Genomic DNA, 24430 nt, shown 5'->3' on the forward strand with positions numbered 1-24430 from the left:
CTGAATCGGTCTGAATCGCAATACCTCGCCATCAAACTTAACTCAATGACAATTCAATGATGTCATGGTGACGTCGTTATTGCATTGCACAAATAATCACAAATGGATGACTATAACACAAATAATCTATTAAACTCGTGAATTATCTATTACAGAAATTTTGTACTGATAATGTGTTAAAACAACTAGGCGTTTCAGGCAATGAGGCATCACCAGTAGGTTATGCCGTGATCCCGTTGTCTCCAACTCATGTAAGACATAATGGGTCATTGACCGAACGCCTAGATGTCTTGAATGCTCACGTAAAAACAACGATTACATCTACGCTCTATATTCTGAGGTAATTGCACCCCTTTGTTGACTGTTTACCTTTTCTCTACCAGACTTTCTCGTTGTTTGCACTTTTTTTCTTATATTCTTCAATATTTCCGATTTTGGAGCCAACAGACAAAATTGGAGTTAATTTTCAGTTTGTACTCAAAACAATTGGATATTTTTGTTCCAATCTTCTGAAGGAAAGTGCAGACTATAAACGGAACTATTTTGTGAATTTGTGATAAAAAGAGGGAACTGGTGGTGAAAAAGATAATACACATCGATGATACGATTTGCTATCATCCTGTGTATGAATAGTATCTGCTATAACGCCACCATGATTTAGACTGTAAATGTGTTATTGCTCGGGCTGATTCTTGTCTAGTCTTTTAGCAAAACTATTAATATGTCAACGCTAACTAGATTAGCTTAGTCAGTGTGATATAGATGACGCTGTTATTAATAATAATAATGTATGCTAGAATATTATAAATACCTTGAACTTTATTCCTGGTTAATAAATCGATGTACAATATCGATTACTATATAGCCTTCAATACAATAATAATAACAAACAAAATGTTTCGTCAAAGAGTTAGAAAATATTTTTTTCACCATTCTAGTACTTCTGTAAAACAGTTATTTTGTGTGTGAAAAGCACGAGTGTATAAAAACAAAAGACATTTTTCACACACCGAGTGGCCAGTTGAGTATTTTATTGTATTTTATTATCTTTGTACGTTCAACTTTCAAGGAGTTTCACTTTCGAGTATAGTTGCACATATACCAAACATGCCTATATTGTTCTATTCTATCCTACTCCGCAAAGTAACTTTTATTTTCACTAGAATTTCACTGATAATCAGACGGATCTAAGTCTCTTTTTCCTCAGCTTTATTGATTACTTCATCTTCTTCTGTTGTGATTTTTTCCGTAACAGTTTCAGTAGTTGTAATAGCATTGGTAGGACCGCCATCAGATGAGGCGTCTAACGTGTATCTTTCGGTGACCACTGTTGTCTTCACCACGCGACTTGTCGCTGTTGATTCTTTGAAGTGACTTTCTGATCCAGAATACGATTCCGATTGTGTTTCATTTGACTCCAACAATTTAGTAGTATCTGTTGCCTGTGCAGTGTCGATGATTACCGGAATGCTCTTGGGTTCATCGATCACCTTCTCCGTAACCACTGTACGTACTGTGACGTCATCGGGAGACGGCACTGGTGAGCTGGTTCCACCGCTTGCAGGGGATTGTGGTTGGCTGTCCGCAGTTTCTGTCGTATCAGGTTTCATTTTCTCATCTGAACTCTCCGACTTCTCCTGTAGCTGCTCTGTTGGTGATTGCGTTTGAGTCTCAATAGGCTGGGCTTCCGGTTTCGTCTCCACTTCCGGTTTACTGTTGGCTTGTTCCTCGGGCTGCTTAGCTTTGCCGTTCTCTTCTACTGGCACCTCCTCTACAGGTACGATCTCGGGAGTATCCCCAGTTTCCTCGTTAAGTGTAACTATAATAACAATAATAAAAACAAATCAATCACATAACTCATTTACATAAAGCATTGCGTCAGGCGCATGTGTTTTCCGTGAATACATTCCAATGGCAACAACATTCATATGGTTTTGAGTTTTAGTCTTATGAAAGTAAGGAAACAATTACGTGTTTGTTTGTTTTTTTGATATCCTCAGCACTATGTCACTAGTCATAGTGTACCGTATCGTACAGATCAAAATGGCGACTTAAAAATATGTAAACTGAGTATATTTTCAGCTGCAATTGAAACTAATATTACACATGGAAACTTTGTGATACAATTTTCCAAGAGCGCTGAAGTAATCTGTATTAATTAAAGTAATCGTTGTGTAATCTTTTTAAATCTCTATAACTGGCATATCTGATTAGAACCGCAACGTGTTGTTTCAAAGTTGACTTTGTTCGTTGAGGGCGGTCTGCGGTAATCTCAACAATCCCAGATGTCTCACCTTCCCATTGCATGTGAACAAAACAGCTGAAGATGCTCATTGACTATATATTGTTATATTTAACAGACCAATCAAATTCCGATCTTTGGTCGCGTGGCGACTAGGGTGGAGCTGCTTTTAACTACATGAGACGAGAAACCGGAACATTCTGATCACTGTCTTGTATGCGCTATGTTTAAAGGGCGGTGATCGTCGCGCCGCGCATGTGCGACATTTGTGTTGATAATCATTGATTCTCTCACAATTCAATGCGCTTTTTCTAATAGAAATCACGAGTATGTATTTTGACCAAGGCGCAACGTACACTGATTACCGCCAGTGACTCCTTCGATTACTTCCAATCACCAAAGAAATTACATGAGTTAAAGCTTAGTAACGTCTCACTTTGTACTCGTACGTCTGCGCAACAGTCGAAGTAGCTATCTTTCTTCATATGAGTCCCATATCTCGCGCATGCGTGGCGTGACGACCACCGCCCTTTAAGGGGTGGGAAAAATAAACAATAGTGAATAACCCGCACTAGACGCTTGAAAGCATCTCGTAAATGAGGGCAGTATAATTTGAAGACATTACCGACACGAATCGTCGGATACGGACGGGCAATCAATTGGCATACCAAGTTTACTCTTCCATGTTATGAGGTGGAATACACGATTATGGATTATGTTCTGATTTCACATTTAATCATACCACAACACCCCCCCCCCAACAAAGGGATATTACTTTCTTGCCAGTGATTATTACCCTTATTATATTTACTACCTTCTACTAAAATATTATTTTGATATTTAGAGTAGTAACAAATTCCCACTTCCCGTACAGTTGGACTTAAAATATACAACGAATATTCAATTTTTGGTATATGTTTGTTCTTGGATATTTCAGCTTTGTGGTCCTGTACTTCGTTTAGTAATTCGGACTTCCCAAATTGCGTAAAACGGATATTTTCATTAAATCATTTGCTGAGGGATGGCCGATTAGGTATGTACACTCTAACTTGCAGCACATGGACCTAATGCTCTTCGGCAAGCAAAGAAACATGAGTTTACGTTCGAGGTCTTCACTTGTGTGTGTCATAATAAAATATTCGTCTTCGGTCTTCGAATGCCTACGACTATTGTAGGTCAAAGGTCAATCATTTCTCTGTCTAGGTATTCCAACAATTTACATAATTTGTGAATGACTCCGAGTTATTTATTTAAATATTCCTGTCTTTGAGTTGAGCTTAGCGATATTGTGCATTGATATGTATACAACGTGCTGAGTGTCTCAAGCGGACATCCGGGCATTTTCACTGCCTGGCAACCATCACGGGGAAAACAAACGCCGAAAACTCTCAGAAAACTGTACTTTGGTATAGTTGCTGAGACTTCCCTGAACAGTGCAACAAGATTACCCCTACATGTTCAGCATATATAAATTTGGTTGCTCAGAATTACGTAACTTCAAAATTGAGTTTGTGCCATTTTCTCGTTTTGAGCACTTCGACCGGCGTTCTATAGCAGCATGTACAGAGGCCAATGTAGAACGTTCTGTGACGTAGCTTCACCCCAGAGAATAACCAGTATATGACAGATAGTTGGGGGTAAAATACACAAATCAAAATATTAAACAAATATGTCAACTGCAGTTTTAAAAAAAACAGTAGTGCAGTAGTGCATATTCTACGTTTGTAACATCTTTATACAAATATTTTAAATTTTTGTTTATTTCAAAAATAGTGAAATTATGTGCACCAGCATTTTGGCCTGGGAAAGATAAATTATTGGGTTAAAAGTCGAGGTGTAACGCGACTGGTGATCTAATTAAAGATGGTGGAATAAAAAGACTGTAATTTCAATTATGTAGCGTAGTTATAAATAGACACAATCACATACGTTGAGGGCGGGCTATTGATTCTGCTTGGGGCGTATGTTACAATCAGTAAAAAACTAAATTAGCATAAATATAACCTTGATAAGGGAAGATACTGATCTGTATACCAGTATCTTATGTCTTGGAGAACGATACTGAGTAAACGAGAATTCTGCTCAAGACACATTATAAAATTAGTTTACCCCTTAATACAGTTTTTGGTTAATTCTCTGCATTTGTCCATGAGATTTGTCATGCTCTTCCCGGAGCAGGAAACAAAATTCACTAAATTTCCTGTATTTGAAATGCGGAAAATGAAGGGATGTGCATGCGTGGTTTTTGTAGCTTTTACAGGAAATTATTTATAAATGCCCCCTGTCTGTGTATCGATTACATTGGCAGACGTTACTCATACACATCGCAATGGAATTAATATACACAGTATATTATGTGAAGGAGTGGCATTGTGACTGATGAAGACATTGACCGAATGTATGCGGCTTGTGGAGCACTTAATGAGAAGGGAACACATGGAGATGACACCGGTAAAGAATTGTTTGACCTCAAATAAATACAAATTAGTTGTCTAGAGGTATTGGAAAAGTCTATGTGACATATTTTTATCTAATAAACAGTTCTTTTTATTCGACCGATTACAGTGAACAAGATTCTTTAAAAATAGTATGTACATAGAATATGAAAATGAGAACGAGGATGAGAACTCAGTCCACGCACGTAGGCACAGGGGAATTACTAATAGAGTTAGCAGATAATAAAATATTCATAATTTTAATAAACAAATGTACTTACTATGTAAATTATGATAGGATAAAATAATACAGAATTTTATTAATTGCAATACTATAAGTGTGCCGCAAATATCAGTAAATAATTTTGTATTTTTTTCTTCATTCAACAATTTCACTATGTACGTTTCGAATATTATACGCCCCATATCTCCCAACGCATTCAGTCCTATCCTTTATTGTATGTATCCTGTCCCGTCTCAGCCCATCCTTCACGCCATCATTTCCTCTACTATTCTATCGTATCCTGTCCCGTCTCAGCCCATCCTTCACGCCATCATTTCCTCTACTATTCTATCGTATCCTGTCCCGTCCCGGCCCATCCTTCATGCCATACTTTCCTCTACTATTCTATCGTATCCTGTCCCGTCCCAGCCCATCCTTCATGCCATATTTTCCTCTACTATTCTATCGTATCCTGTCCCGTCCCGGCCCATCCTTCATGCCATCATTTCCTCTACTATTCTATCGTATCCTGTCCCGTCCCGGCCCATCCTTCATGCAATATTTTCCTTTATTATTCTATCGTATCCTGTCCCGTCCCGGCCCATCCTTCATGCCATATTTTCCTCTACTATTCTATCGTATCCTGTCCCGTCCCGGCCCATCCTTCACGCCATCATTTCCTCTACTATTCTATCGTATCCTGTCCCGTCCCGGCCCATCCTTCATGCCATACTTTCCTCTACTATTCTATTATATCCTGTCCCGTCCCAGCCCATCCTTCATGCCATATTTTCCTTTACTATTCTATCGTATCCTATCCCGTCCCAGTCCATCCTTCATGCCATACTTTCCTCTACTATTCTATCGTATCCTGTCCCGTCCCAGCCCATCCTTCATGCCATCATTTCCTCTACTATTCTATCGTATCCTGTCCCGTCCCAGTCCATCCTTCATGCCATACTTTCCTCTACTATTCTATCGTATCCTGTCCCGTCCCAGTCCATCCTTCACGCCATCATTTCCTCTACTATTCTATCGTATCCTGTCCCATGCCGGCCCATCCTTCATGCCATATTTTCCTTTACTATTCTATCGTATCCTGTCCCGTCTCAGCCCATCCTTCACGCCATCATTTCCTCTACTATTCTATCGTATCCTGTCCCATGCCGGCCCATCCTTCTTGCCATACTTTCCTCTACTATTCTATCGTATCCTGTCCCGTCCCGGCCCAACCTTCATGCCATACTTTCCTCTACTATTCTATCGTATCCTGTCCCGTCCCAGCCCATCCTTCATGCCATACTTTCCTCTACTATTCTATCGTATCCTGTCCCGTCCCGGCCCATCCTTCATGCCATACTTTCCTCTACTATTCTATCATATCCTGTCCCGTCCCAGCCCATCTTTCATGCCATATTTTCCTTTACTATTCTGTCGTATCCTGTCCCGTCCCAGTCCATCCTTCATGCCATCCTTTCCTCCACTATTCTATCGTATCCTGTCCCATCCCGGCCCATCCTTCGTACCATCCTTTCCTCTACTATTCTATCATATCCTGTCCCGTCCCGGCCCATCCTTCATGCCATACTTTCCTCAATCTGATTAAAATCTGATGTAGTGTACGGGCTTTAATTATTTTGGCTATAAACTTATTTCAATTTTATTTTTTATTACTTTTGTTATTAATGCCTTTTTATTTTATTATCATTTTACTTTGATTTTGATTTCGTGGTTTTTTTTTTAATTCCGCCCTACATACATCTGATCCGATGCCTATGTAACGAGATTTCAACGAGACCCACTATCGGCGATTTTAGTCAACGAATCACAGACCTCCTTCTATAGCGCACATGATGACGTCACCGGGCAGAGTCAGGTGGCAAACACACTCAAATAAAATGGCGGATTTTTGCTTCCATTCTAGATAATTATGCTCAGTGTTTGATGTAAAATTGAAGCGATGACTGAATGAACGAACCTTGGCTGGCGAAGATGTATCTGGAAGTGTACACATTTGTTGGAAGTGAAAAAAATATTCAATGTAATGACAAAAATTGTAAAATTTCTTCTGTAAATAAAAATGTACTGGCAATTTTCTATTAATGGTTTATTCAAGTGGGCAAAATATAATGTACAGAAAGCTTCCCGTATACACTGAAAAGTAAGCAACTGACAGCCTGTATAAAAGGGGGGCTGTGATTGGCTGTTACTTACGCGAGATTTGAACGGGACTTACATAGGCGTCGGATCAGATGTAGGTAGGGCGAAATTAAAAAAATCTCAAAATCAAAGTAAAATAATAAAATAAAAAGGCATTAATAACAAATATAATAAAAAGTAAAATTAAAATAAGTTTATGGCCAAAATAATTAAAGCCCGTACACTACATCAGATTTTAATCAGATTGTACTTTCCTCTACTATTCTATCATATCCTGTTCCATCCCGGCCCATCCTTCATACCATCCTTTCCTCTACTATTCTATCGTATCCTGTCCCGTCCCGGCCCATCCTTCTTGCCATCTTTTCTTCTACTATTCAATCATATCCTGTCCCGTCCCAGCCCATCCTTCATGCCATACTTTCCTCTACTATTCTATCGTTTCCTGTCCCGTCCCAGCCCATCCTTCTTGCCATACTTTCCTCTACTATTCTATCGTATCCTGTCCCATCCCAGCCCATCCTTCACGCCATCATTTGCTCTACTATTCTATCGTATCCTGTCCCGTCCCAGCCCATCTTTCATGCCATCATTTCCTCTACTATTCTATCGTATCCTGTCCCGTCCCAGCCCATCCTTCATGCCATCTTTTCCTTTACTATTCTATCATATCCTGTCCCGTCCCAGCCCATCTTTCATGCCATATTTTCCTTTACTATTCTGTCGTATCCTGTCCCGTCCCAGCCCATCCTTCATGCCATCTTTTCCTTTACTATTCTATCATATCCTGTCCCGTCCCAGTCCATCCTTCATGCCATCTTTTCCTCTACTATTCTATCGTATCCTGTCCCGTCCCAGCCCATCCTTCATGCCATACTTTCCTCTACTATTCTATCGTATTCTGTCCCGTCCCAGCCCATCCTTCATGCCATACTTTCCTCTACTATTCAATCGTATCCTTCCCATCCCGGCCCATCCTTCTTGCCATCTTTTCCTCTACTATTCTATCGTATCCTGTCCCGTCGTAGCTCATCTTCCATGCCTTCAATTCCTCTACTATTCTATCGTATCCTGTCCCATCCTGGCCCATCCTTCACGCCATAGTTTCCTCTACTATTCTATCGTATCCTGTCCCGTCCCAGCCCATCCTCCATGCCATCCTTTCCTCTACTATTCTATCGTATCATGTCCCATCCCGGCCCATCCTTCACGCTATCTTTTCCTCTACTATTCTATCGTATCCTGTCCCGTCCCAGCCCATCCTCCATGCCATCCTTTCCTCTACTATTCTATCGTATCATGTCCCATCCCGGCCCATCCTTCACGCTATCTTTTCCTCTACTATTCTATCGTATCCTGTCCCATCCCAGCCCATCCTCCATGCCATCCTTTTCTCTACTATTTTATCGTATCCTGTCCCGTTCCCATCCCATCAAATCCAATTCTGTCTCACTCTATCCTTGACAATTGTAGTGATGAAATTAATCGTATTATTTTCAAAGTTCTTTGTTGACTTTCTAACTAGAAATTTACCGTTGACTAATTCTAGAAATATTGATTATGCAATAACATTCCATATTTAGATCACCTAATGTGTCTAAATAAACCACAGACAAGGTCAGTTAAACAGATGAAATAACGATATCTCATATTACCGAACATTCTCCCCACCCACGGTTTTAATAGTTTTTCAATAACCTATTTAATTTAGAGAAACGCCCATGTCGTCTTCGTTTGTAGACAGCACATATATACGTACCACATGGTGCTCGATAATATACACGTATTTATAAGGGACTGATACAATTAACTGAACAACTGATATATAATTGTCGCCGAAAGCCGTTGTAAATGTTAGGTCAGTGACTCACTGTAAATCTAATTTAATCAGTCACTGAGTTATCTATGAAGGCCTCGTTCCTCGCAATATAAAATACAAGGACTGTAAGAATACACAGTGGCATGCATGCGACTGACCATGGAAAGGAAGCTTACTCTTAACGGAATATGTTTTAAAATAGGTCAAGGTACTATATATTGAAGTTGGTCAATATATATATACATGGTTCGCATTTCATAAAAAGGTGTGGCTTTTACTGTTTACCCATGTAGTAAGAACTTTTGTCATCATACCGTATTTAACCCATGTAAAAAATGTTCTAGAATATTTTACAAATATGCGAAATATCACTCCAAAATCAAGTTGAAAGTAAAATGCCACTGTGTTTTAGCTAAAAAATAATATATATTAAAGTAGATATCGCAGTCTCACTTTTTTGCCCGTTCCATTTTCCATTTCTAGTACCGGAGGGTGACATCTCTTAGAAAAACGTACATGCAGGTATTCAGTTTACAAATCATGCACTCATTTCTAATAATCTGTGTGATTCGAAATGAGTATACATCGTAATATGTCACGTGACATGGCATAAATTAATGATAATAGCATGCAAATATTTAGAGATGAATTATTTTTGGATCAGCTGCAAGAGCCGCATCCCATGTCCCTTTAAACGGATAAACAATTTATCATCGGGGTTTAGGTTGCATTTCGCACATTGATATCGAGCACTAATTTCCGAATTATAATTTAAAAAACGTGAATTTTGGAACTACAATTATGTAAGGACGTTGACGCCCGATTTCAAATCTCAAACCAGCGTGACACACTGCGTGACACATTGGAGTGAAGATGACGTGATATATTCTTATATCCGGCACAATATGTCAAAATTAAAAGTCGGTCACATTGCAATAAAAGATTTTTTATATCCTGGTGTATTTGCCTCAAGCTATGGTAGGAATGTGTCGTCCCCTGGTCGAAATCCAGACCCCATTTTAGACCAATTTTTACCTAAAACGTAGACCCCAATGCTAGATTGTATTACACTTTACCAGTTCTTATAATAGAGCTTGCTATTTTTAGTGTCCCGTATTTTTCAGTGGCGCTGTTGGTTTCAACTTGGTTGAAAATATGACACATCCGTTACTCGAGGAATCAGGTAAAAACGGACCAAAACGCCATAGCGAGGTAAAACGGTAGGAATTAAGATTAATAATATACCATTTAGTTAAAACTCGTTTCCGTTTGACCCCATTTCGGCTCATATCCTTGCAAATAAGCACTCCATTTCAAACCAAATAACCTGTAAAACGATACCCCGAAGTGCGGCACATTTACGTAACTTATAAGGAGTGGTCTCTCCCGTGCCTTATATTCTATGTATTTAACATTGTATTTCGGAAGAAATATATAATAAAACTACGATCATCACGCATTTTTCACAATGCACATTATGCAATGACGAGTGGACATCTAACCATGTCAAAATAAAATAGGTAGCTTTGACATGACCTCGTAGAAATCGAGTCGTTATACGCGATAAACATGAGTGTGTTATCTAAACTTTCAGTTATCTCATTTGTCTAGACCAAATTACACGAGATATTTTGACAGCTGACTCTAACAAACTGAGTAGTATATTTTTTGTTCTTGAAAGAGTATGTAACCAGGAAAATTTCTCGTATTTACCCATATATGGCATGTCTCAATTGTTGTGTGTTTCGCATTACGTAATAAAAAAATGTGAGGTTGTGTAGGAGGGGGGTTCACTCTGGAATTATAATAGATGACAAATTGAATTTAGGCTAATGAGACATATGGACATTGTGGTACCCGTGACGTGAACGCTTTACGGATTAACTCCCTGCTTAGAAGCACCATAGAGCTAAACATTTTTTTCTGGAAGCACTGGGGAATATTTACATAATGTATAAGCCATTCAAATTCACTTCACCAAGTCGTGTGAAATGAGTGCGATGCACCATGGGAGTATCAGGGAGATTGTCACCATATTGGTGGGCTTCAATATTAAACTCTGTGTAAGATTTTTTTTCAAAATTGTCTTCAATTATAGTTTCTGGGATGCAATATCGGATACACACGAGCTGGTAATATTTCAGTGTTGATATCGCCTTTCAACAATTACCCGTACATGGTAACCATACTTGCCCGTCCCGAACACCAGCTTGGCAATGGCGAATCCACTAACTGGTCTCACTTGAAGACCCCGGTGTTCCGGTGTTGACTCGTATGCCACTATACTGCGGTCATTCGATGTCTCGAGACTGCTAACGAGTACTGAGCTACGTAGCCGCTCGGATTATGTTACTAGATGTGGTCGCTATCAACACGCTCCCACATGAAGAGCCTGATGAATCGAAAAGGGTGTCAACTAACCGATGAGAGAACCATATATGACACGCGAGTGCCAGATCACGAATGGAAGTGTCATTCAGTTCGATTCGACTCAAATAAAATTGCAAGAAGTTTTTTTTCCAACCAGGATAGGATAGATGTAGAGTGACACGACATAAATTATAAACTATGACATCACAGGGCAATTGTTATCTATTAAACCTCAAATCACACAGATGATACACTAGTAATAATAATATAGTTATTATTAATATTATATTTATGCGATAATCACGTCAGTATTCCATCTTGAGAGATACTATGTGTAACACCATAGGCTATATCTGCACATTACAACGACGTCACGTACACCGAGTCTGTCAATCTTAACCGCCCTCGGCTTGGCCTACATATCGTTTTCATTTGGTATTTACGCCATTACAACTCACTATCCTTGCTCGGGGTGTCGAGTTAATACCAATGACTCTGAGCATTGGCGACAAGGACGTGCAAATATAAATACCATTACCCTGGGATTTGTTCGTTTATTGCATTTTGTGATTTATTTTCGCGGAGACGTGTCACGTGTTGAGCCAAAAATGCGGACAATTCAAATAAAAAATAATTTCGTCCATATTTGGTTATCCCATACAATTTTCATGACCAATTTGTTATGATGTTTATTCAACATTCTTGGGAAGATATTTTCCTACGATTGATCTTCCCTACACAAGTGACTCATTAGTGTAGCTAAGAATCGACGGTTCATGACATTATGCAGAAACGATATGAATTATCGGGTCGTTAAAGGTTATTTTCCAAAATGGGCCCTCTAACTCTATGTCACTAAGCTGGTGTCAACTGTGTGTTTTCTTCATTCGTTGAAAATTCAAACTTTTATTTTACAACATGTTTTGTCGTACATGATGGAAACTTAGTAATCTGTGTTGCACTTTTCAGTAATACAGTCAAAACACTGAACGATGTCTGCTATTTGGGACAAATAAGGTAGAAGCCTATTCATAATTTTTGAGACTTAAGTTATTCATAAATCTCATGACAATGTTCATTGGTTTATGAAGTAAAATCGTGGAGCTATTGTCCCATGGCACCATGAAATGGCATTCTTGTGTGTGTTATAGTGACGTATTTGTAGAACTATTCCGAAGAACACAATGTTAATATTTATGACATAAGAAAATATGGTAAAAATGTTGAAATACTGACGAAATGGCCACTATCCACTAAAATACAAACACCTTTTTCTCGAAAACTTGTTTTAAATCAATATTCTTATATTGTTATATTTGTATTTATGAGTAGCCGGGCTTCTTAATATGCATACATTGCGCATATGTGATCGTTTCGCTGTCGACTGTCGAATATCGGGCAGAATCATAAAACAACCCATCTACAAACATAGTATTGGTAAATACATTGATGCCATGATATCCTTAATCAATGTTTTGAGCTCGGTGAAGTGGTAAACACCCCCCCCCCCGTCAACCAGGCTTCTGTGACCTGCTGGTTTCTACACATCACATCAACAGCAACGATTACGTCATCAGCGTAAACGACATGCAGCATTACACCGCTTCTTTGCATTAATTCCATTCGACTGCATAAGCCCACTTAGTATGGTGATGTGTAGTTCTACCCCTCAAGTGTGTGTGAATGGGTTTGACGCATTACTCTGTAAGATCAGAGAGACTGATAGCATTGGTCATCGAACCCCTAAAGATTCGTTTTTTTTTTAACTCTGTGTGATAGAAGTAATGAACCGAGTGGTTTTGCAGTCACGTGGTCCAAAATTGTAGCATGGACGGATATTAGAAAGCTCGTATCAGACTAACTTATTAATTCACTACAACGTGCCGACATCTATCACATTTGTAATGAACCAAATTAGTCCGCCTGTCATCGCGTACGAAAGATAATTCACCCAGCACGAAAAGAATATTTTCAGTTCAATGGCCGCCGCCGTGTCGTCTAAAGGTCGTACAGAAACATTCTATGTCGACTCATCCTCATCATATTACCACAAACTTGTGTCCTTCCACCATACGAAAAATAGTTATGCTCAGACGACCGGAGCCGCGTTCTGTGCTACTGGGGCTTTTCCGATTTAGACAAGTTTACGCTGTATGAACAAAAAATAGGATGTTGAACCGCGAATGTTATGTTTGACCTGTTTTCGTCTCGTTCAAGCAAGGAATGACACAAGTACCCAGCGTACAAGCGTATAATTACGGCACAGATGTATTGTATTAAACCCGGGGAGAATTCAAGCTGCACATAGACGTGACTCATTTATTCATAGGGTTCGCAACACAAGATGACTGTAATGCATCTATGATTACTAATTGTCACGTGATTTACATCCAATGACGTGAATAATTACTCATTTTGAGTAATGGTGAGAAACAAAGAGCGGCCTTCGCACAACGTTCATTAGATGCGGCATGTTTCAAATTATCTGTTAAAGTCGTACACGTGTTTTAGCGACTCCCACCACAGGGAATTTTACACATGAAATTCTAAATAACTGAGAACGCCGGACATTTAAAACACTATATAAATTGTATTCAATACTATAATTACATAGTGAAATCAGCTTTTTTATAGTTTTTTCGCATATGTTCCTATTTTTATAAATGAGCACAAATATTGTCAAGGTTTATCTCAGGGGTCTTAGAACACAACCGGCATGACAGATTTTCTGTCTACTCGCGCTCAAGGAATTCTACCTGACCCTTTGACCTGGTGTAAGTTTCGTGTGAAATGTTCTTCCACTTAAAGCGTGAACACGTATGCCAGCCTGGGGATTGATATTATTTGAAGGAGATCTGAAAACAAATTATCCGTCTGCAGCGATGAAAACAAGTCAAATAAACCATTTTGGGTAATTAGAGGATACGAGTAATGAAGTCTAGTAAATGGATATCTAATTTACGGGGCCTAATGCCGGGTGTGGAAATCTTTGCCCGGATCTTGTCGAAGTATGTACATCCTACTGTAGACTGAAAATACATCTATAGATCTTTAAGAAAACATCAACTCACCTCGTTTACGACGCCCACAACATTTTGATTGTGCTTTGCCCATCTTAAATGTATTCACCGGTGTTAAGGAATACTACTTGTCCAAACGATTTGTTCACAATGCTGCGAGAGAAGCTATCTAAGCACTGTTATCTGTCTTAACCAACAACACGGTGTGAGACTCCTGGATAGTCAATCATGAATTGTACTCACTCAGTTAAGGGGTCTTGCCAAATGATAATTGAGAGGCCAGGCATGCAAGAATTATCTCCTGAATCGTGTCCTTGGTGGAGTGTATTGAAATACAGTCGTAAACCGAAATTTGATCAAGTGCGAGTCTCGCGAGATGCATGAAAGACGCGCGTCGAACGTCTGCCGCAAAAATCGAACGATTTGATTTTGAACTCGAATTTCTTTATTTCGTAGCGCACATCGACCGGCCGATCTTCGACAGAGGAATATTGCATTCGAATATTCTCACTTAATCGAAATTGCCTATCATCAAATGTGTACAGCACATTATTAAGCATGGAAATGTCCCCCAAAATACTTCGCGTTTGTCGAATCCCACGCGATGTTTGACGCGACTACGACGCTATGACCTTTGTTTGTCCTGTTTTTACGTTCGATTTCACGCATAACGCGTGATTCTCGCAGTGAACGGAAAATGGTCTATTATCGACTTATAAAGTTAGAGAAAATGTCATTGGAAGCAAATATTGCATTTGAAACACTAAATTCGTTAGTTTAACGATAGAACATGTGTTGTGTTTGTTGTCCTGGTAACACCGTAGATGAGTTTCACTTCTTTCGATGTAACTTCTATTAGCCATCAGAGGAGACTGAGTAATGCCGATAAATACCTTCAAATTACTTCTATAATAATTTGTTTATGTAAACTGTGTTCACTACTATTGACTGGATTATCTGTGTGCACTAACGATTATTGTGAACCAATTTAAAATACAATATTGAGGCCCCATAGTTGTGTTCATACATTTTGTCTTCTAATGTCTTTGCCTGTGTTTGAATTCAAAGTTGAATACTATTTTGAATCTAGGGGGCCTATGAAGCCTAAAGCAATGCAGTGGTAACACAAATTATTTCAAGATTGTTTCACATTTTGAAGTAAAATATGGGATTAGACATGAACCATTAGTCGTACTCGTATTCAATAACGGCTACGACTGGATTAAGTGCGCCCTTACCGATGACCTACAACTACAAATTTAATTTACTCGTAGCCGTTTTGCGTATTTTCTTTTACCCACGGGCAGAGATGGTCTAAACGAGAGAATATTTAGCGGTTCTTGGGGAGACATTATTCAGATAGATTGTTGTAAATTTTTCAATTCTGCATGGTGTAGCACTATGGGGAAACGATACAAATGCTGTTTCCATGGAAACAATAGTTGATAAAAAGAACTCCGCAATTTAATTTTACAAAACATGTACAGTATCCATTTTCACTTAGCACATTATCGGGAATGTTTAATGCAGTTTAATGCTTATATGTTTAGGGTGTGGTGTTCATCCCACCCCTCATCAATTTAATAGACAACTCAGTGTAATTCTATCGCAGACGCATGTTGTATTTCTGTTCATTAATATAACCTTAGTCACATGGTTAGTGATGTTTCACTAACACAGCACTAATGTGATATATTCGATTCTATCCTAGCATGGTGTATCTATAAACCGCTGGTTTAGCTCCATGTGTGAATATCAATCAGAAATTGGTATGCTACTTAACTGGGTCTGATAATTAGTGTAGTAACATTACTGTAAAGCGTGTTTAAATAGCTACATGCCATTTTAGCGAATTTGACTCCATGCATGAATTAATTGAATCTTAATTTAGCTAAAGTGTCAACAATCTCATTTTGAGAATATACTTTATTTTAAATTAGTGACATCTTGAATTAGCGAAATTACAGATTGGCTAAATTGGCTAAAATAATTAACATGCTAGCTAAAAGACATGTTTTACAGTATGCTACAATATATTTATATCACTACTGAAAACACAAGTGTACCCATATTAAGAAACCTTTCAAGAATTATATATTTTTCATACCATAATTAAACGTGTTGCTATAAAACGACATTATATTATTCATGTGTACAACGATACAAACCCTATTGGACTTGTATCTTCATTGTATTATTTTATTTATATTCAAGATTATTTGTAGTTATAGGCCGTACCTTAATATATTATGAGGTTATTACGAGGATACCTCAAAGTATGTACGAAGACAGTACAGCTGGAGTATCGACCGACGCGCATGTGCAATTTTAAACTCCGAGTCTGTATTTAGTAAATAAATATAAATACGTCGTACTTACCATGTACGAGTTATTAGTAAATACATTTAGTATCTGTCACCGTAACGCCATAAGTTACAGCTTACCGTAATTTTCCGGTATTGCACTGGGTATTTTCATCCTACCATATTAGGAAATGCGAATTCCAAATATGGAACGGTTGCGCGCGTAGGCGTTCTCTGATAATAAAAACAAACATGGCAGCCCCCAGAGTTTGACCGGCCTCATACATAGAGTTCGCTTAATCTGTTCTCAACTATTTGTGTTTCCGCATTGGTATGTATTCGGGGAGGAAATGATGTATAATACACATGTAATAAGGTTATTACGAGGATACCGAAGAGTATGCACCCAGACAGTACGCTACGCGTCGGTCGATGCTCTCACTGTACTGTCTCATAAACTTCAGTGGCGGTGGCACTAGGGGCAGTCGCCCCCCCGCCACCCCCCCCCCCCAATGCGCGATCGCTTATATGGCGCAAGGGATTGTGATCATACCCCCCCATGCAACATTTCGTGCCGCCGCCTCTGACCTCATAATATTTAAATCCATAGAACGGCAGCAACTCAATCGACATGATATAAAACATTCAAGACTATATTTCTTTATTTTACAATTTGATCATATCGCGGTTTAAACATTACTATTCTATGTTCACTCATTTAGTGGGGTAGATAACAACAATTTTGCACAGAATAATTATCTGTAAAGGTTCCAGTGGGATGAATATGTTTTATAATAAATAAGCGGGGACGATAGTTTCTAGGAGACTTAATTGCGAAATTGAGATATACACGCGAAATTGTTCACACCACTATTTCGCAATAAAATAGCCATATCTGAATATGGGACTCATGGCGACGTATACAACGCGTGTAAAATACATTGTTTATTTACATGAAATTCGAACGACCACCGCGCTTGAAGCGACTCATACGGAATTGTACTACGAGAAATACGAAACTGAACAAGAAGACGTCATTTCTTAGATGTTATGTTGTTTGTAATCCCTTACGCTAATTCGTCGTTAATTGCTGCCATTGACCTTGAAATGGACATAATTTACATCCTTTTTATTGTAAATGTTACCCAAGTCGGAAAAAAGATACCAGTACGCAAATGTCTTGCATCTTTAAAAGAAGATCACATAAATGGTTACCTTTGTGCATAATAATAACACCGGTAATGAAATGAGAAATACATATGTAGTTGATATTTTTGGATCATTGCTTGTAGACCTATGTCAAAATGGGAAATACGATGTCTATAATGGCTTTGGTGCATATACAGCTTTTTGACACAGAAAATTGAAATTTTAAAGGATAATCAAAAATGTCATATATTATTTCTACTCGTGTTCACTCATCCACGTCGAGTTGTATACAAGGTTAACCACGTGATATATATATAGACCAAACAAATTAAGGTAGAGATGCAGTTTATTTGGCTTGCTTTTTAATTGAGTAATTAGACAATGAAGATGGTATTATATATCCAACATGTTATATATTTTCTGAAAGCTTATTATACAAACTTTGTAAAACTTGTCTATATTTTAAATATCCAGAATGCGTTTTTGATTTTGGGTCAAAAATATGCTTTTTTGGGCAAAAGTGGTTTGAAAAAAATTAGCTTAAAAACTTCAAGTCCGTTTGTGGGTAAAATTACATCACTGGATACCTTGGTATACTACTAATTCAAATGCGTCCACTCATCTCTCTAACGGCTTTCAAATAAAATTGACATGTTGATGTTAGTTCCGTTTGCATACAACTCCTTGGCACGGCCTAAGACATCCAAAAATGTTAGTCCGTGCTAAGAAAACGTTCGCGAACGCTTAGTACGGGCTAAGAAACGATACGTTACATCTGATCCTTTTTTAAGATCCAGTACAGATCCTAAGCGCCCAAAACGCCATTGTATTCAATGTCCATTTGGAAGATATTCACAACTATTATTTCAGTATGATATCTCCGACATGATAATCAACGCGAGCACATCTAGGGACTTTGTTTTCGAACAACAAAAAAAATAACTGACGTTATGACTCTGTTCAACTTTCTGTTATTCTACAATCTGCATTTTCTGAATTTGCTTGGTTTTATACGTAGAAGTAGTATGTATACTTACCGGTACATGGTTACTGTACTGAGTAATCATAGTTAAAATTACTGAATATTTTGGGCGACTAGAAATATCAATATACCGAAGACTATATAGAGTTTTTAAAACATTAGATCATATTCATTGTCTTTTATATTCACATATTTTCCATCCAAACAATAAATTTCTATTGTAATTATGCACGTTGATGCATGTTATAATTTAAATGCGTTTGTCATGCGATTTCTCAGCGGAAAAAGTGAATTGAAACCTGGGAAATAATTAAAGAATTTACAATAGTGAGGAACGTTCCAGATATGTTTGCATGAAGTCAAAAAGCTTGTACAAAATTCATAGAAGCAAACAATACTGTAATAATATAAAATTCCTATTTTTTCTGGACATGTTTCATTTAAAATAAATAATATACAGTGCTGAAATGACAAGAATAGCAACCAAAATTTATTGAAATGCATTTTCCTCTTTTTTCATAACTAAATGCATAAATATTTCAAATACTCATGCTCGTTATCGACATGTTCCGATTAAATCTAGAATATTTAAATCAATTAATTATGTTATGATTATTCTCTCAGTGTCGCCTGATAGATACATTGTTCACTTGTTGCCATGGTGACTATTTTCCCAAATTTACAGATCTTACCTACTCAAAATTTAAGGTGACTAGATATGAGAACGAAGTCAACATGTTTTAAGAAAACGATTGCATTTTAATGTGAAGAAATGATTCATTTGATGTATGGGTTTTGATAATTGAAAGAAACGCCGTGACTGTCATGTAATGAGATACATGTTAATACGCTTCAGGCACAAATAGTCACCGAGATCTCGTGAAAAACGAGATAGCCACGTGTACAGTACATAACCGACATAGAAAATTCAGTAACGATTACTGTAAAATACCTTATTATCGCTGGATATTAATTTACATTATTTTTCTGAAGAAAGGATTCAGTGAAAATAAAATTCAGAAAATATGCCTTTTTCCTATATTCTGCATTCAAATCATCAACAAATCAGTGAAAATAAACTCCACATAAAACACTCAAAATATCTGTTTAGCGAAAAATAATTCCATCTAAAGTATTTTATAGTAATTAGGTAGTAACAATGACCGTTTGAAAACTGACATAGTAGGTGTACTTGCTAGTTGATTTTGATGTGGGACAAAATGAACATCAACTGATGTCTGGGAGGCTAAATTACCAAATAATCTAGAAAAATCTTTGACAACATGGACAGTAAAAAGACAATAAATAAAAGGATCATCATTCTAGAAAGGACAATTAAAAACGTGTCGAGGTAAGTCAAGTCAAACAATCGAATCGAGTAGATACTTGGTAGTAAGTCACGTGATACCAGGAAGTAAGTCGCGTAGATACTGGGAAGTAGGTAAGTCACGTGATGTTAGGAGTGATTTATTAAGACAGTTGTCTATATCGGTCACATCAAATTGCAATAAAATATTCAATAACTCTAGAACTATGAATTATATAGAAAGATTGTTTCGCGTTTTATTAATTCATTCTTTCAATGAAAAATATGCGTACAAACATTATAGTAATACATTCACTTGAAAGTAAGTGGGTGATCAAAAGATTGAATCTGTTCGCTTTTATTATATAGATTCTCGCATACCGAGATGAAAATAAAATATGTCATGATACATCTAAATTTGGTTTGGACCTAGCACTATAATATGTATAAATTCTACAAATTCAGTTAAACATTAAGGTAGAAGTCTACTCATTTTTTAGAAAGTTGGTCATAAATCGCAATGACAATTGATTTATTATGTAAGATCATGAAAGTAATGTATCATGGCACCATAAAATAACATTCTTTTGTGTGTTACAGTGACGTATTTTGAGAAACTTGTTCCAATATTTTTTCTCTCACAAATTTGTATTTTTAGAACAATTCCATAGAACACAACACAGTTGTTGTCACTGTTTAAAACCCAGATTTTTTAAATAATTGAGAACAACAAAAGTACCCCATCATTCATAATTGGTTATGATTTTTTCAGATATAGCAAATCTTTGCCATAGGAACCCATGATAAAAGCACTATAATACTGCCAAAATGGCCGCTATCCATTAAAACACTGCCATCATTTTCTCGAAATTAGGCTGGTGACCCCTGGCCTTATACGGCCAGGAAGGCCGTTTTTTCTGTGCAGATTGTGTTTTTCTCTCGCTGATTTAATAATGATTTTATAATGTAATGGTCAACCCCTAATGGCGATCATTTCGTAGCGCCCTCCCAGGCTCTCAAACAAAATTGGCGTTTATAAATAAAAAAAACAATAGATTTCAATTAATAGTGTGCAGGTGGCGCTACAACAATTTGTAAAAGTTAAAAACCTTTGTAAATGTGATGTTTTTGAACGTATTCCCCGTTTCTTGGTAATAAATAACAACAGCGTTCGTGTTATTCTCGTTATTGCGACATGGTGTCACGTGTTGTGCTTGTTATAACCGTGTTTTGGTACCATAACGTGGTCAAAACATCTCACGAACAAACAAACTTAGCAAGATGGCGACTGTTGAAACAGACACCAAAGCGATTGATGAGACCAAAACAGAAGACGCGTCTCCAAAAAGTACTGTTCAGACAACCGTTCCACACGATGCAAAGGCGAGTAGACAGTCTTCAAAAGAAGACTGGCCCGTGCCCGTCCTTGTCCGTAAAAATGATCAACCCAAGATTGCTAAGCGCAGTAAGTGTGTCGAGTTGTTATTTTACATTTTCTTTATAGTGGTATAAATGGTGGCGATACGTCATGATGGGGGCGTATTTCCATCCGATCCCATGTTTCACTTCCTCACTACTAGTGTTGCACCGCCGTATCTTTTCTCGCCATCGCCATAGTCCTTGATAAAAAGGGCTATGCAAATATTACCTAGAAATTCATTGCTGGTAATAGTGTGGAAATGCATAATCACAGGCGATGTTTTGTATTCAATCACGTGGCTTTCCAGGGAATGGTCATAATAGCGTAACGTATTATTGCGGAGATACTCAGAGGCGTTCTACTTACAGTGTAACAATACACCAGTGCAGTGTCCATGGGAGATACTGCCATTGGATATTTTCTATATATCCCTCTCGCCCAACCACTGGTCTGAATTCATGTTCTTATCAAAAATTCACACAAGTTTAGGGGAAAATCGGTTGTTTTTGGCCTCAACGTTTTTTTGTTTTTTTTTCCTTAGTACCAGGAATGATAAAAATTTATGCAAGTTGTTTGATTCAGTAGTTTCTGTTGTTTTTTTTCTTTTGAGTTTGTTGTATCTCTAGAAACGTTGGTTGTTTGTGAATATGTTCTGTTCAAATATTAAAAAAGACATTATTCTCAGTCCTAAACTCTCCAAAATTTGATATTTGTACACCCCAAAAGTTGACCTTTTGAGCATATATTTTGTCACTTGAACGTTTTAATGATACGAATAGATGCAAAAACGATAGTTACATCACTCATGATGATAGGTAATCAGATAACTATAGTCAGTGTGCATTTTGATGTGTTTGCTGTTCTCAAAATCTGTGTATGGAATCAATGTGGTAGTCTGGATGGCCAACAGAAAGCTGTGATCTGTGGTTTTTAATGTGGTAGAAATTAGTGCAGATTTGTAAACAAAATTGACATTACAATCTTCTGTCTTGTCCAAATAATCAGGCAAAATGATGACAAATACTCAATACAATATATGTAAATATTGTGATATTGATATTACCATAAGGGGTTTCTCCATTTGAAAAAAGAAATATTTGTAAAATATTTTTTCGTGAATATCACTAATTGTGAAATCAAAGTGTCTAATTTGTCTAACAAAGTATTTTCAAGCCAAACCTTACCCTCCACCATCCACGGTATGTTTATTTGAGCCGTACCATACTCTCGACACATAGCTTGGCAGATAGTGCTACATAGTATAGTATAGTATAGTATATTTTATTTGACTCAAATTAATGAATTGGAAATACATTAACCATGGTCAATAATCATACACAAAAAACACAATAAAACGAAATACAAATATAAGAAAAAAAAATGTTAAAACAGATATGTGCGTGATTAAACAGCACTTTGTGTAGGCAGATGTGTATATTCACTGAATTATGTTATCCAATCAGATCACAGATGTGTATATTCACTGAATTATGTTATCCAATCAGATCACAGATGTGTATATTCACTGAATTATGTTATCCAATCAGATCACAGATCACAGACCACCTGACATTATATGTAGGCGGAAAAAATAATGGCACCATCCACAAATCTTCTCTCAGTGGAAAAAGCAATGTGCAGTTGAAGCAGTATTGTGAGGAAAAGACACCTACAAAAATAGGAAGTGGTAAATCCCTGTGATACCAGGTTTTTTTCCCTAGCCAAATGTTACAACAAGATATTTGTAATAACACCATTGCTTTCAATCATGCTTGAACAGGTCTAATTTTTACAGCAAATGTCTATTTCAGTGACCTACAAAGAAAAAGTCCAAGGTTCAAAATTAACGGAACATGACAGCAGGCTTGTAGGACTTGCATGCTGTATGTCAGAATAAAGCTAAAGCTAAAGCTAGTTTTTTGTTTTCTAAATTCTTTTTCTACAATTACAATTCTGAGTTAAATAAATGTGTGGTGATAACTTTTGAAGTTTGGCAACCACACTATGCCTAACTTATTGTTTTACGTCCTCAATTACAACACTTAAACAAATCTAGTGAGAGGCTCATTGCCATGGAAATGTAAATCTTGGAATGGTTCTTCAATTATTACTCATATTTATGATGAATTATGACATTTTACGAAGGGGTTGCCTTTAAAAACATTTACCAACTGAGGGTAGGGGTGATGGAGATCTGGATTTTATTGCCATGGTAACTAGAATTTCTTCAATGACTATTTATTGCCAGCTATAACACAAAAAGTTAAGGGAGAATTTTTAGAAAGAGTTGTCTTTCAAAAATAATCCAAGCGATTAAATTTGGTTCTAGTTGGCATGGAGACAGCAAGTTTTTGATGTTGCCAAATAAGGTCTTTGTTTGATTGGATGAGTGAATAATATTTTCAAGATTTAATTTGGTTTTACTTTTCAAAAAAAGTCTAGAAGCTTAAATTATGTTCTGGTGAACTGATTATTATGCATAAATAATAACACAACCTAGATATATTTTTATGCTTGCCATCAAGTCTAGAGAGAACACTGGACATGTTAGTACAATAGATTATACAGGTACTAGTTTGCATCTGGTGGAAGTTAACACTCATGGAGGTCTTTTTAGTTGCAACTATGCCTGATACATACACAAAGTACAAGTCATCTGAAGATGACACAGTCTCCACTTGTCAGATGTGATTATAGTTGGTTTTGAATTATAAAGTTTGAATGTATATGTATAAAATCGAGTAGCAAGATTAAGTTGAAAATCAACATTACAAGGCATATACCCTATATCGACATATCAAGTAAGTCTGTAACAAGTTTGGTCTTATTTGGACTATTAGTTCACAAAATATTAACAAAAATTAAAAATTAATCACATATGCAAATGAGCCCATTAATTAAGTTGAAACTCAATATAGCATAGCACATATATTCACAGATCAAGTAAGTCTATAACAAGTTTGGTCTCATTCAGACAATTAGTTCACAAGATATCAAGAAA

General features: G+C 37.3%; 2 protein-coding genes across 2 annotated transcripts in view; one reads left to right on the forward strand and one right to left on the reverse strand.

Moving 5' to 3' along the window:
• Positions 1–799: 799 nt before the first annotated feature.
• On the reverse strand, positions 800–14497 carry LOC100373062 (uncharacterized). The gene is made up of 2 exons (XM_002734212.4): positions 14321–14497; positions 800–1819 (listed from the first exon to the last, which is right to left on the reverse strand). The coding sequence occupies exons 1-2, from the start codon at positions 14361–14363 to the stop codon at positions 1188–1190; spliced, it is 675 nt and encodes a 224-aa protein (XP_002734258.1). The 5' UTR covers positions 14364–14497; the 3' UTR covers positions 800–1187.
• Positions 14498–21267: 6770 nt separating this feature from the next.
• LOC100372467 (RUN and FYVE domain-containing protein 2-like) overlaps positions 21268–24430 on the forward strand; it is a 49660-nt gene continuing 46497 nt past the window's right edge. The window contains exon 1 of the mRNA XM_006815785.3: positions 21268–21474. Coding sequence (XP_006815848.1) covers positions 21291–21474 — 184 coding nt within the window. The 5' untranslated portion in view covers positions 21268–21290. The remainder of the gene's footprint in view (positions 21475–24430) is intronic.

Source organism: Saccoglossus kowalevskii, chromosome 19 (assembly GCF_978046115.1).
Source record: "Saccoglossus kowalevskii chromosome 19, keSacKowa6.1, whole genome shotgun sequence".
Lineage (NCBI taxonomy): Eukaryota > Metazoa > Hemichordata > Enteropneusta > Harrimaniidae > Saccoglossus > Saccoglossus kowalevskii.

What these genes read in the sequence shown, in the direction of transcription:
- LOC100373062 (XM_002734212.4), bottom strand. Translation starts at nt 14,363, where the DNA reads ATGGGCAAAGCACAATCAAAATGTTGTGGGCGTCGTAAACGAG. An exon ending in TTGTGGGCGTCGTAAACGAG is followed by an intron (nt 1,820 to 14,320) that starts GTGAGTTGATGT and finishes TTGTTATTATAG; the next exon opens with TTACACTTAACGAGGAAACT.